At 42.2% G+C, this 15,238-nt stretch overlaps 1 protein-coding gene across 4 annotated transcripts in view; it reads left to right on the top strand.

Annotated features, from left to right (window-relative positions):
* CHD5 (chromodomain helicase DNA binding protein 5) overlaps nucleotides 1-15,238 on the top strand; it is a 212,975-nt gene that overhangs the window by 82,859 nt on the left and 114,878 nt on the right. For all 4 annotated transcript variants that reach the window (XM_075604962.1, XM_075604961.1, XM_075604963.1 and 1 more), the window contains exons 4-6: nucleotides 7,018-7,136; nucleotides 8,529-8,767; nucleotides 12,559-12,683. In XM_075604962.1, coding sequence (XP_075461077.1) covers nucleotides 7,018-7,136; nucleotides 8,529-8,767; nucleotides 12,559-12,683 — 483 coding nt within the window. The remainder of the gene's footprint in view (nucleotides 1-7,017; nucleotides 7,137-8,528; nucleotides 8,768-12,558; nucleotides 12,684-15,238) is intronic.

Below are 15,238 nucleotides of genomic sequence, written 5' to 3'. Positions count from 1 at the left end.
CTCCGGCATGTTTTGCTCTTTCATCTCCCCCTTAGCATGTCTTTCTCTATTCCCTCCCCCCCTTGCATGTCTTTCTCTCTCCTCTGCCCCCAGCATGTATTTCTCCCCCCAGCATGTCTTTCTCTCTTCTCTTCCCCATAGCATGTCTTTCTCATCTCCCCCCAGCATGTCTTTCTCCTCTCCAGCATGTATTCCCCCCGCCCGCCAGCATTTCTTTCTCTCTTCTCTTCCCCATAGCATGTCTTTCTCATCTCCCCCCAGCATGTCTTTCTCCTCTCCAGCATGTATTCCCCCCGCCCGCCAGCATTTCTTTCTCTCTTCTCTTCCCCATAGCATGTCTTTTTCATCTCCCCCCAGCATGTCTTTCTCCTCTCCAGCATGTATTCCCCCCGCCCCACAGCATTTCTTTCTCTCTTCCTCATAGCATGTATTTCTCTCTCCTCTCCTCCAAGCATGTCTTTCTCTCCCCTGTATCAGGTGGTAACATGGAAACCCACAAATGACAGGAGACTGAAATATGTCAAAACTGACAGGGTTTATTGTTACACTAAAGAAAACAAAACTGGGAAACAAAATGGTGTCTGAAAAGTGTGCAGAGCTACATGCAAAAGACTATGATAGCTAAGGAAACAAACAAGGATAGGGGACACATAGTACTATGGGCAACTAACAGTAACAGGACTGTGACGGTCGAGGATAGCTGGTCTACATTAATAAAGGTGAAGCCTGGCCGGGTGCCTCTAGAGACTGTGGGTAATGGGCCAAGAGGGTAAGCTCTTGGGTCCAGTAAGGTAAAACCATGTATTTTCTGTAACCATGTTCCCATATACGGTCCCCTGCAGGGTTGTGGGATACGAACGCCAAGTAGGGTTATGATTTCCCCCAGGAGATAGCTGCAGGAAAGTGACTTTGGGAGCAGGGATGCAGGGGTGTTTATTAGGGAACCACTATAGTCCGCCCCATGTGTATTTGGGCAGCAATCCACTGCCCAAAATGTATTAAAAGTATTTTTTGTGTTTTTTCCTTGCCGGGCATGCAATCGAGCAGGGATTTCTGGTGCATGAGTTTTAAGGGGGATTTTGTGGAGAATGTGCATACCAGGTCGGGGACCAAAGTGACTGGTTCCCCGATAAATGTATCCGACAATCATGCATGATTTTCAGATATATGTATGCACATTACCCCTGCAATTTCTCCCCTTAAAAATGTAACCGCGACTCACCACTAGGGTGCCCTGCTTCAGCACAAACCCAGGAAGGAAAGTGAGCCAAGGTAAAATGTGTTACAGGCATACCCCGCATTAACGTACGCAATGGGACCGGAGCATGTATGTAAAGTGAAAATGTACTTAAAGTGAAGCACTACCTTTTCCCACTTATCGATGCATGTACTGTACAGCAATCATCATATACGTGCATAACTGATGTAAATAACGCATTTGTAACAGGCTCTATAGTCTCCCCGCTTGCGCACAGCTTCGGTACAGGTAGGGAGCCGGTATTGCTGTTCAGGGCGTGCTGACAGGCGCATGCGTGAGCTGCCGTTTGCCTATTGGGCGATATGTACTTACTCGCGAGTGTACTTAAAGTGAGTGTACTTAAAGCGGGGTATGCCTGTATATAATATTTAGAAAATTAGGTACCCAAGGTACCAGTATGGCTCCCTGCAAACAGTGTAGGCTTTGTGGGTACCCGTCCATACATAAGGACGGGGGGGGGGGGGAACTATGAAAGTCCCAGTTAAAGTATGGAAAAAACCTGACCTGTTTAGGGGCTTTTGGGGTTTCCCTGTGTCATAGAGACATGAGATTTTGGGAGTGTAAGTTTTAGGTGGTATATTTGGGCAAAAATGTATTCGTTTTGTTTGCAGGAGTTCGGGGGACCGAGCTACTGGTGGTCCCCTGATTCTACCCGGCGTGCAGGCACTATTTGCGGGTACGCAGGGTGAATTACATTGGGGCTGCCCAGTGTCCCCCAGACTCCTGGTTTTCGAGCCCAGATAACCCCAAGTAATTTCCCATACATATATAAGGTTCCCCAAGGTTTATACTGTACTTGATCAAAGGTATGTTTTATAGGGTGTTATACTGTATGTATAAAAATCCATACAGTCAGCCTAAGCATTTGCATAGGAGCCAGGATGTCTGCATAGCCATCTGGGCTCAAATGAGAACCAGGATATCCAGAGGTGTCGGACCATTTCGAAGCAAATAGGGGCAGAGGAATAGGCCCAAAAGCCATCTTTTTTCTCAGAGACTCTGTGGAGCCTGACCAGCAGGTGGCCATAAGCAAGATATGGGTTTGCACGCCCCCTGCCTCTGACATCATCAGCCAGATGAGCCTCGCTCTGATTGGCTGGTGGGAAAAATTCCCACGCTCGTAGTGGTAGGACAGTCCCTGTCCATGTTACACATATGACACAGAAGTCTGCAAATCAGAGATCTCTCTCTGGCTCAGTCTTTTCAGACTTATAGGTAATCTTGGGACTTGTCCAGTGAAGCCCGTGTAGGGTTTCCCAGGGGCATTGAGGTGCCAGGGATTCCTATCCTAGCAGAGGATTGGTTCTGAGGCATAAGGTTACCTGTTACAGTTATTCCAGTGACCTGGAGTGAACAGGGTAACGCCTTTTACTGAAGCAGGCGCCCTGCAACTAGGAAAGTGCTAGATCTCAACCCCCAGGCCCCAGTAAGTGTGTATATTTCCTGTATTTTGTGTTTCTGTGTGTTTTCAATGTCTTATCCAAATAAACCTCATTTTATTTCACTGCCTTGTTTTGCCTATTAACTGATCACTCAAATATAAATGTGATAAAAGAACTGGTCTACCGTGACAAGGACAAACTAAGGTTAGCTGCAAGAATTGCAGTGCTACATGCAAAGACCAATAGTAGCAGGAGATCAATAATAAACAGGGGGTAAATAGTGCAAAGGGAGTGCAAACAAGAAACAAGAAGTTACTTGTAGAACTAGAAATATCCCAGAGAAACTCCAAGATGAGAACGTTGCTGCCAAAATTGTGCACCTATAATAATCTACCATATGTCCATGAAAATAATACAATGAGTGCACTCCCGTTCAGTCTCCCAATGTGTGGTACATAAAGTAAATGAAACTAATGATACTGTGTACCTGTGACTCTCCTCCGGCACGGGGCTAGAGTGTGGTAAGGGGGAGGTATGAACTCGGTGCAGCCGTGTCCCCAGCCAGGGAACTATATGCGGTCTTAAGACACCCTGATCCTCCGCCACTGCCCTCACAAAACCGGCGTCACACACAGCAATTAACCCCACAGCGGGGGTAGAGGGAGTACTCACGATCTTGACACGCCGCGTCCCAGCTTCGGAGTTCCACAGCTGATCCACCAGCTGACGTCAGGCTCCACTGATCCGGAAGTGCTTTGAAGCGTGCTCCAGCCGAGGTATGTACAACAGGAAAAAAGGCTTTTCAGGCGGTTCACTGCAAACCGCGGGGGCACAAAAAATGGAAATCCTCACGCAAAGACTAAAAGGTTGTTTATTGAGTGCATTGGCACAGTAAAATACACTGCTACATGGAAACTCTGACGCGTCAGAGTTTCCATGTAGCAGTGTATTTTATCGTGCCAATGCACTCAATAAACAACCTTTTAGTCTTTGCGTGAGGATTTCCATTTTTTGTGCCCCCGCGGTTTGCAGTGAACCGCCTGAAAAGCCTTTTTTCCTACTTGTAGAACTAGGAGCCTGAATAAAAAGGAACAGGAAAAGACACAGCGCTAGGGAACAAAGAATATGACCCCCTGTCAGCTCTTTGCTAGTCTATCAGTTCTAGCCTGCTTATATTACCTGGGGTTCCCATTTACAAAATGGGAACACCAGGTATAGCTAATCACAGACAGGAGTGGAGTTCAGCTTTTCTCTCAGCTGTTGGGTTAGGACAATGCTCTAGCTTTGAAATGCACGTCCCCTCAGTAAGGTGATTGACTTCTCCCTGGTTCTTCAACAATAGGCACTGCATAAACACATTGGTAACACACCCCAAAACATACATAAACGGAAGCTATATGCCCATACAATGGGTTCCCCTCCTCAGGCATACAATGCCTGATATTCACACCGTGCTTGCCGTGATTGTAGATCTTTTGCAGATCAAGTTCAAAGTAAACCATTGCAGGTCCATAACCACCTGAACAGAGCTGTTCCACTGTTTGCATATATAGTACCCGGTGCCCCCTTTGTTGCCCACAGTAATACTGGTAAGAATGGTCATCAGATGAGGGCTTCAACTTTATTTTGGGAGCCCTGCGGCCCATTTCGTCACACTGACCATTTTTGATGTGGCAGGTGTTTTTTTAACAGCAGACTGTAGCTCCCTGCCTATAGAACAGGTGCAGATTTATTTTAGTTAATTCTTTTTTTTCTATGTTGTATAATTCATTGATTGTGTAATATATTTGAAATACGGTAGTTTTCTATGGTGGAAGTGACAACAGTGGATTTTTAACAATATGAGGTAATCTACCATTATAACCAGTGTTCGACAAACCTATACATTTGCTCGCCCCGGGCGAGTGGATTTAACCCCCGGCCGAGTAAATATTGGCCCAAGCAGCACATGTTTGGTACTAGGTGGCAAGTAGATTTTTTGGTGATTTGTCAACCACTGATTATAACTATATATATATATATATATATATATATTTGTTTTTACAGATGTAGCAAGAGTTATTGCATGTTATGGCGGGATATTCTGACATTGAATGCCATGGAAAATCTGAAATATTCTGCATTATAACGCAATATTATGCGTTATGAGCGAGTGCGGTAACCCTGTCTAAATCTGTATATGAATTTACTTCTATTGGCACTGAGCTTTCTATTCTTTGTCAGCTATATTTTTCAAATACAATTATAGAATTTTTAAATAAAATAGTTATTAAGGTGTAATCATATAAACTTGCACACTCTTTCATTTTACTCTTTCGGTGAGTTCTATTTTTTTAATATCACATACATGTTCTAAGGTACATTAGAACTATAGTGTTTATATTCTCATGGAGCCAAGCAGAACAAATAATTCCAGGAAATGTCCTTTTAGAGCACCTGAATGGCTCATTTAAACCGTGTACCTTATTAAATGTCCTGTTTTTAGTATCACGGAATATCTTTTGCCAATCTGTTACTGTTATCTTATTCTTAATGGGCCAATCCTGCCTATCTGACCCACTCTTATTTTTATGGGAAGGGTATTTAACATGTCTATATGAAAAACGAAGTCATGGTAACTAATTTAGTAATGGTTACTGAGAAGTCTTAGGATTCATTATTCTCCTCCTTTTCTGCCTATTACATTGAAATGTATTATATGAAGGACATGTGTTTTTCAGGGTAATGTGTAAGAATAGGGATTCTAAGTGATGATATTGTTTTGACTTTGAGATAATTGCTTTTGATGAGTTATTGATATTTTTGTGAGTGACCCTGTCATGAGAGACCAATGCAATTACACCAGGGATCAGTACCCTAGACAGAACTGCAGAGTTGAACAGAAGTGGATTTATTGGAAAACATTTCCATAAACTACCAGTACATAAAACACACACTCACCACTGGGGTAACATGGGGAACAGCCTAAAGTCCTAGGTGCGGGGACTTCCTTCCGGAAGCTTATCCCGATACGCGGTCCCAACTTGCGCCACTGTCCTCGGTAGTATGGGCAGCACTGCCTTGCTCTCCGCTAGCTAGCAGTTTGAAATTCCCCGCCGTTGCTTCACTCCAAACAGCATAGGCTGACTGGGACACTGTTCCCTTCTGCTGACTTCCTGTCAGCTCTGCCAGCTCTGTCAGCACACAGCTTTCACAAAGGCTGTCCCGTCCAGAATGACTCTCGTGAGGCTGGGGAGAAGGAGTATTTATACCCCTGTCCCAATCAGAGATGACAGCTTGTCTGGTCTCTGCACACGGCCCCAGACCCGGTTGATGAGATTACTGGAGTTGAAGGTGGGCCAGGAAGCCCAAGATGGAATGCGCAAATAGGATCATTCCTAGCCTTAAAATAGTCCACAGGATGTAGGCAAATACAGGACAATGTCCACACAATTCCCCTCCACAGTCATATAGTACAATACAGATATAGCCCCAGGGTTTACAGCTTTCCACTCAGCAGGTCATCGACCTCTCCCTGGTTCCTCAACAATGGGCTTAATCCCATCATCGTTTCAGGCCTACAATACCAAACTGATGTGATTACATGTCCTTTTGCAGGAGAGAGTTAATCCCTGCAGGTCCACCCTCTTGAACAGAGCTGTTTTACATACTTTAAGAATAACATATATAGGATTGGTACAATAAATTGTACATATACATAAATAAATACATCATATCATTGACAGGTATGGGGTAATGGTTGGCTTCACCTTTATTTAACAGCAACCAAATCTACCCCTACCGTCATAGACCTGCTATGTTATCTTACAATTTATAACGAACCTGCCGTTCTCTAGGATCAGTGTATCTCCTGAAACTGCGCAAATTTGTTAATAATGACAAATTTATTGATGACTTGAATAACATATGCTTGTTCCCCAATAAACATCACGCTGCTTAGTGAATCTGTGATAAATATGATGTAGGCTCCAATTCGCTCATCTTAGTTAAAATAACTAAAGTAAAAATGAACACCACATTTTTAACAGGAGTAAAACTGGATTAACGTCATATTATTTGCTTTAGTAAATATGTTGTTAACTTAGCTTAACATCTTGTTAATAACTAAAAAAGCTAATGCTATGTGGGAATCTAGCCCATAGTGCTTGCTGACTTTACATTTCATAAACACGCATACCACTTATTCAGATATCTAATTGTGATATTTTAAGTAAGTTTTAATCAGATGTTAGACACATTTGCGAAATAAGCAGGCATATCGTAATAAAATAAAATAATTAGGTACTGTACTTATTTGCTACATGCCAATAATTTATTCAAGTTACAGTATATACAGTGCAATGGATTTTAATGAATGCAATTTCATTTTTATTGAAGGAGCCAAAAACTTCAGCTCAGTTAATGGAGGAGTGGGGCCTAGATAATGTAGACTATGTTTTCTCTGAAGAAGATTACCATACTCTGACTAATTACAAGGCGTTCAGTCAGTTTCTCAGGTAAGACAATTCCCTTTGACACACTGATTTGAGAAACAATCAATGTATATAACAGGATGGTCCTCTAGTGCTGTGTTAAGAATTGAGATTACACTGAATAAATCTTCCAAAATTCCTTCTGTGTGTCAGGTCTTTCAGAAGCAATTCTCGCATCCAGTAAATTAGGAATAGCCAAGACTGGCCTTCTTATCATGTATATAATGTAATGACAATTTGGGCCATGTTTTTTTTCTCCCAATTTCCAACACAGATGAGTAAATATGACCCTTTACGGCGCATTCAACTGAATGGACAGTTAGGCTGAGTCCCGGTGTTCACAGCGGCGAGCAGTACGGCGTGCGTGCCACACAACACAGAACAGCCCTCAGTGGGGCAGGCCCCGGTGGCTGTGTGTGTGTGGGGGTGCACAAAGCGCTGTGACGCGTACGCTAGCCGGGAAGACAAGAATTTTGTCTTCCCGTGCCGCAACACGGTCACGTGATCGGCGCGCAGCCAGTGGCAGGGCCTTTATGCCCTGTCATGGCCGTGCCCCCATCATGGCCCCGCCCCCCGCACTCCCATAGAGCTCCCCTACAGACCGCCGATCGCGGCTGTAGTCTCTGCACGCGCCGCCAGGCACTCGTGCCGCAGGGAGGCCCGGGGCCGTAGCCTAAGATATCTGTCATCATGGAAGGTATCTTATGGAGTAGCAATTTCTTAGTAAATATGTCCCTTTATCTTTTGTTTCTATAATTCGTCTAAAATTATACCCAGCTAACCCGAGGTGTTTTATGGACTAATGACCAGGTCACACTATTTAACACTAACACAAGAATAAAAAGCATTTGTAAAACAGAGGGACTGAAAAGTCCTAGCCACAGTACAATGTATGTTATGTATAACGTATAATGAATTCATATGTGAGCCATGATGATGAAAGTCCCCAGTTCTCTGAGATTGCTTATATTTGCTTGTTAGAAGTTACTCAATAACGTATTTAATGACCTGCTGAAAGTGCTGATGCATTTGGAAGAGCACAATGGTGTATAGGAAAGGGTCATTCACTTATAGCAATTATGTGTAAAATACAAGTTTATCTTCTATAAACTAGATGTTCTGTGAATACACACAAAAAGCAGCGGTGCATTACAGCCTTTTTTCTGCACATGATGAAATGAATCCAGGCATTTTATGCACTTAAACTCTCTATTGGCTGGACAAACATGTATAATGCTGAAAATCCCTCCTCTGCATGCCCAGTGAGCATAGGAAAAGTAAAACAATGTCACCTAAAGTTGTCCATAAGCAATACAATACTTCCAAAATTAATTGAGATTGTTGGATTTTATTAGAAAACTACCTACATTTTATAAATAGCATAAGTAATGAAACCATGCATTTTTTCCTATCTAGGCCTCTAATTGCCAAGAAGAATCCCAAAATCCCGATGTCTAAGATGATGACCGTGCTTGGTGCCAAATGGCGAGAGTTCAGTGCCAATAACCCATTCAAGGGGAGCTCGGCTGCCGCGGCTGCTGCAGCAGTTGCAGCAGCTGTTGAAACTGTGGCAATTGCTCCACCAATTTTGGTCAATCCTCAGCAGCCAATCCAACCCGCACCCATCAGGAAGGCAAAAACCAAGGAGGGAAAAGGTATACTAAATGATGACAATTAAGAAGTTCAGGTGACATGATGACTGGAAAGACCTCAGGCTGAGTACATACACAGTGGGCTATGTACTGTATCACACTCCCCTGGCTGCAAAAAACTGTGCCATATGTATCAAAATCCCAAATCTTACCGTATCATGTGGGACTTTATTCTCTGATAAATCTGGTGCCATTGTTTTGCTCCAATTTTGCCAATTATGTTTTTCAGTTGGGAGACTTTGGGGCAATTCCACAGTATATAGTCCGAAGCGGCCGTTAGACCATTTTCACCTGAAAATCCCTATTGACTTTAAGGGAATTTTCGGCTGGAACAGCCCGAACAGCCGCTTCCAACCATATCAAATAAGGCCCTTTGATACATAACCCCCCTGGTGTCACAAGCAGCCAATATGCCTTTTGAAAGGCACATAATTTATTCCTGATCCTGGTTATTTCCTTTTTATTTTTTCATTATTTCTCACTTTTTACTTACCCCAATTTTTATCTTCTTTTCTCTTGCCTAAGGATTTATATCTTTATTTTCTTAGTAAGTACATAATTATTCCCTTTATTCTTAAAAGACATATACAGTTTAACCCCTGTAATAATGCGGTCCTCGGGGTCCACCCGATACGACCGTGTGTAACCTGGACCGCAATTTAAAAAAAAATGGCCACCGCGATCAGAGACTCCGCGTCCGCCGGAGGGGGAGAGCTGGGATAACTCTCCCAGCTGAACCTGAAGCCGGTGTCGCAGCGGCAGCCCCACAGCACTTACCCGTGCAGTGCAGGAGACGGTGTGCTGTGCAGGAGAGCTGGTAAATCTGTAAGGGGCGGGAGCGGGGGAGGATCTCACGCAGCCTGTGCCGGGATGTCAGCAGTCTGTGTGTGTCCCGGATAGGGACCAGCTCCCTTCTCAGCTCTCTTCTCAGCTCCCCCCCAGCGGAAGTACAGGGAGGGAGGGGGGAAAAGTGTGTGTGTGGATGGGGATGTGCAGGCTGGGGGGTGGGTGATGTGCAAGTGGGGTGTGTGATGGGCAGGCTGGGGGGGGGGGGTGATGTGCAGGCTGGGGGGGTGATGTGCAGGCAGAGGGGATGGGATGTGATGTGCAGGCTGGGGGGGGGGATGATGTGCAGGATGGGGGGGGATGATGTGCAGGCTGAGGCGGTGATGTGCATGCTGCGGGGGGTGATGTGCAGGCAGTGGGATGGGATGTGCATCCATGTGTCCGGCCGTCCATCAGCAATAAAGCTTTAAAAAAAAAATTTTGTTTTTCAATTTTGCTTTTAAAAAACGGGCGCCACACACACCGCGTTATAAGCGGAACCACGTTTTAGCGGATCTCGCTATAACGGGGTTGAACTGTACTAGTAAAATTCATTTACATCATTAATGTAATTGTGTTTATGAGAAAATATTTTTTTGAAGTAAACATGATCAACAGCCAATAATAAAATATCCTAAAATATCTCATACATTTATTTACATCTCCTTCGAAAAACACAGAAAATATACCTTTAAACAGCTTTTGAAGAGACAATTCAAGGAGCACTTTAAAAAAATTAAAAAAATATATATTTTTTTGTTTTAATTCATGCAGCCTTTGATTACCTTTTTTTAAAACAAATTACCTAAGCTGCCATTTGATTAGTTCTCCTGTGATCGATCAGCAAAGATCCTACATTCCCAGGGTTCACTAAATGGCTGCATTTCATTTTAAATCAATCCTTCAGTCAGTGTAACTCAGCAGCTACAATGTATTCTTATATTACTAAGGTAACATTATCGATAGTTAAAGTTTGCAGCTCAAACTGCTGGGAATATTGGCAACAAATTATCACAAACAGGAAAGTGTTACCAATATCTTGCACTTCTGGGGAAGTGCTAAAATATGCTATAGAAATCAAAAGACGCTCAGTATATTATAACTAATTAAACAATGGCATTAAGAGTTGAATATTAATAAAAAGAAAATGCAGTAAATACTGTATTATATAATACTACAGGACTGATTTATTTAATAAAAAAAAAAAAAAACCCTTGTAGGAGTTTGTTTGGATTGCCTCTTTAAATTGACTGGAAATCATTCTCTTTAATAAATGTAAAAAGTACACAAAGTGTAACTCTAATGTGGATAAAATTACACTCTTTTAATCTCACTAATGTAATGAGGAAACTCAATGTAACATTTCTTATCAGAAACAGACTATATGTAATTATTACAGTGATAAAAACAGAATTTTATCTAAGTGGAACAAAAATCAACAAGACTTGGAGCTTAGTTGCACAAAACATACAACCTGTAACATTATGAGTCCTATTCTAGTAACTGCAATAAGTGCATATCCGTGCAGAAAATGTGTTTTCACATAGATTTGCATCTCAGCATGTTTTAAAAGCCCTTCTCGCATGTCCAAACCATGGGATAATGGCTTTTTTTTAAAAGCAATTTAATTCCTACTCCGTGCGGTGTTGCAAAAAATTGTCAAACTTGCACATTTTGACAATTCACTGGTATTTTAGTACCGCCGTAAAGTAAAAAATGCAAAACAGGTTCCAAATACTCCACTTCAAGACTCCCGAATACAGCTAGCTTAATTATCTTTTTCATGCACTTGTCTTACTTTTTAATTGTACTGTCTAACTAATTATGTACATTTCTACAAACATTACTTGGCAATAATGCCCTGGCTGGAGGTATTGAAGGGCCAATGCAAAGTCAAGGGCCTTTAACCCAGCTGGTTAAAGTAACTTTAATCCTCCTGCGTGGATTAATACTTTAATAGGTTAAGTGTACAGTATATACTGTATATGCCCTGACTGACCAGGTGCCTTAAAATATGATCATTACTGACTATTAATCAATGGAATTCTAATTTCTGGAAATGCTACCAATCACAAGGTAGCATTTCATTAATGCCCTCCTTTGTAGTCCTTAATGCTTGTTAACAAATATTACTAAACAACATAATAATAGTATTTTTTCTTATATAGTGTTGACATTGTATGCAGATTTTAAATCTATAAAACAAGAGCAGCTATATTTTTTTAGCTGAATATGTTATTTTGTAAAATCTGGCCAAGAGGAGCCTCTTCTGCCATAAGACACTTTCCGCCCCTGGAAGACGCCTTACAGCTCATTCACTTAAACAGGCTGTAAGGTTTTTCCCAGGGCCAGAAGATGTCTCATGGCAGAAAACTGCTTGGTAAACATGGCCCATAATATTTTAAAGTGCAGTTTCACATCCTGGCTAAATATAAAGTTTGAATGTAAGTCTTTCAAATGTCTTGGAGCTTTGAAATGACAATATGCTTTTGGGGAAATCCCCCCTCCCATTATGCCAAGCAAATGTCGACTTTTTCATTTGAAACTGGAGTAAACGCTTCTGACAGAGAATAGTAAGAAGTTTGCTTCACTAGAACAATGGTGCATGACTGCCCTTGTAAATGCAATTTTTTGGGGTTCAAAACAGCAGAGGTCGAAGGCAGTATTAGCCAATTCCTTTACCCATATTCCCTCAATGGTGAAACAATGGCCCTTACCCTTCTACTGTGAGTCCTGCAATGCAAGTTCTTCACACAACATCATAGAGAAATCTTCTTCTCAATCTGTTCCTGACCACCTGTGGCCAGGAAGGGACTATTCTGCGAGACTTTTACGCCTACAAATAGGGATCAAACTATGTAACAAAACAAAAATAAATATATCATGCATATGTTGTGGGCTATTCTGACATGATGTTGTACTTAGCCTATTTTCTCACAATTAAAGGTTTATGTTCTGTTGACATTCAGGTCCAGGTGTAAGAAAGAAACCCAAAACATCCAAAGATGGAAAGAAAAAGGGTAAAGGCAAGAAGATGGCAAGTCTGAAATTTAGATTTGGAGGAATGGCCAGCAAAAGAAAAAAGGGTTCTTCTGTAAGTTCATATTAGTAGTTTAGCATACTGTATCTGTTAAACGCAGCGGGCTTCTCCAGGGACAATGGCCCTCAGTTACTAAGCAGTCTTCTACAGTAAGACACCGTCCAGCACTGGAAGACAGCTTACATCGACTTTAATGGACTGTCCGGTGTCTCCCAGCTCTGGAAGGTGCCTTATAGCAAAACACTGCTTGGTAAATATGGCCCAGTATGTTGAGTCGAAATGGGGGTCCTCTGGAGCTTAACCAAGCTATTTTTAGGTTCAGAGATACTTACCGGTGAAGCTACCGGTTTTAAAACACCCTGCAAGGAAAACAAAATGGCTGCCGAATCTCATAGGTCCCATGAGGCGACAGGAAGATGCAGTGTCATTGTTTGCAGCTCCCTATTGAACGGCCATTGAAATCCCCAGCAAGAACACCGGTAACTTCAACGGTAACTATTTTGGGAACCAAAGAGTGAAAATAACGTGGTTGATCTCTGGAAGACTGCCCAGTTGGAATGCTGTACAAATTATATGTAAAAATTATGGGATTGCTGCTTTAAGAAACTTTTGGGCAAATTAAATGATCTTGTTAGAAATCCAAAGTCAGTAAAATATGTACTTCTGTACAATTTCCTTCTAAATGATTTCTGCAGGTGTTGCATTCCTTTGTCAGCATAACAGCATGCAATATGCCAGGACTATACATAAATATTAAAGGAATGATCAAGAACGGCCCAGGAAAAAGTTTTTTCAGAATCCTTAAAAACCCTCAAACCATTTTCTGTTAAATACACAGCAAGAGTTGCAAAACCCCAAATGTTCTCATATTAAGGATATAAAATAGACTACTACACTGTAAGAAAATCAAGAGGAATATGCAACTTAACAATTAAAACTTATATGTAATACATTTGTATCACAGCAGAACTTGCTATATCAGTGGTGGCCAACTCCAGTCCTCAAGGGCCACCAAGAGGCCAGGTATTTAGCACAGGTGGCTCAATCAGTGGCTCAATCATTCTGACTGAGCCACCTGTACTGAAACAGGGACATCCTTAAACCCTGCACTGTTGGTGGCTCTTGAGGACTGGAGTTGGCCACTCCTGAGTTAGATTATATGTATCTTCTAAAAACACAGATAATGGGTAAATTGAAGTCAAATTAAAAAAGAGAAAGAAGAACCAATTTATTGTGTAGAACATTGAGAAAAGTTTGTTGTCCGAAACATTGCTACTCATTTTCCATAACAGGTAAAGGGGTTATTCACATAGTGCTGTCAGTTGTTAGGACACAGTACAGGCACATTTAAATAATAGCACTCACAGCACAGTTTTGGCTTTAACTACATGTCGAATAGCTACAGGTACTAAACGGATCACTGAAACTAATGGAACATTTTTATTTTGATATATCTAGTGCTGTCTTTTTGCACAAGTTCTCAGTTTTGCAGGCAAGCTACTTAGATATATATATCATCCTAAGTGCCTTATGTTTTACTTGCACCTATCATATTTTCTTTCCTAACCTGTAGTAGTAGTAGAGATGAGCGAGTACATATTGCCAAAATATGTAGAAAATAAAGTTGTCCTCCAGCGCGTGGTCTTATTGCTCTTTTAAACGACCAACCACATGGATTGTGGTGGTTTTTAATTGCTGCAAGTGTCCTTTAAAAACGTCCTTGCTGGAGGTGCTTTTCAGTCACTTTTTCTCAACTCCTGACTTGTCCGTCTGGGTCCACAGGGATGGGAGGCTTTCTCAGACTCGTGCACAGTCTGTTGTCCCCTCCTTGTGCAGAGCTCCCTGCTGCTTGTCAGTGTTGGTTGGCTGATCCGCAGACTCCACAGGTATGGTGGCTCCAAAAGACCAAAAAGGGGATGTCCACATCAAACTAGTTTCGCCTGGTTTGGCTTCATCGTGCACAAGGAGGGGACAACAGACTGTGCACGAGTCTGAGAAAGCCTCCCATCCCTGTGGACCCAGACGGACAAGTCAGGAGTTGAGAAAAAGTAACTGAAAAGCACCTCCAGCAAGGACGTTTTTAAAGGACACTTGCAGCAATAGAAACCACCACAATCCATGTGGTTGGTCGTTTAAAAGAGCAATAAGACCACGCGCTGGAGGACAACTTTATTTTCTACAAATCTTATATAAGGAGGAGTTTGAATTACCTCCTGGGACACCAGCTGCAGGACTTTATTTATTGCACCTCATTAATAGGACTAGCGCCACTTTTATTTTTTCCTTAACATATTGCCAAAATGCAAACCCTCATAACTTCCTTTTAGCACACGGCTCAGATCTGTGTCCTAGGCCCAAACAAGAAAACAAGGCAAAATCCTGTTTTTGTTTCCTGCTTTGCTTGAATTTGGTAGCATGTTCCTATTTCTATAAACCTGCCCCTCACTTCCCCTGCTGCCATTTCATGTAGGTGTCGGCAGAGGCAAGGAAGGTTGGAGGGGGTGAGGACTGAGGAGGCTGGCAGGGAGAAACACGGGCAGAGAGAGAGCGACAGAGAGGGACAGAGATCGACTATACTGTATATATATATATATAATTATTCATTATAT

The sequence above is a fragment of the Ascaphus truei genome, chromosome 6 (genome assembly GCF_040206685.1).
Source record: "Ascaphus truei isolate aAscTru1 chromosome 6, aAscTru1.hap1, whole genome shotgun sequence".
In the NCBI taxonomy this organism is placed as follows: Eukaryota; Metazoa; Chordata; class Amphibia; order Anura; family Ascaphidae; genus Ascaphus; species Ascaphus truei.
This window is presented reverse-complemented; position numbering and strand designations above follow the sequence as displayed.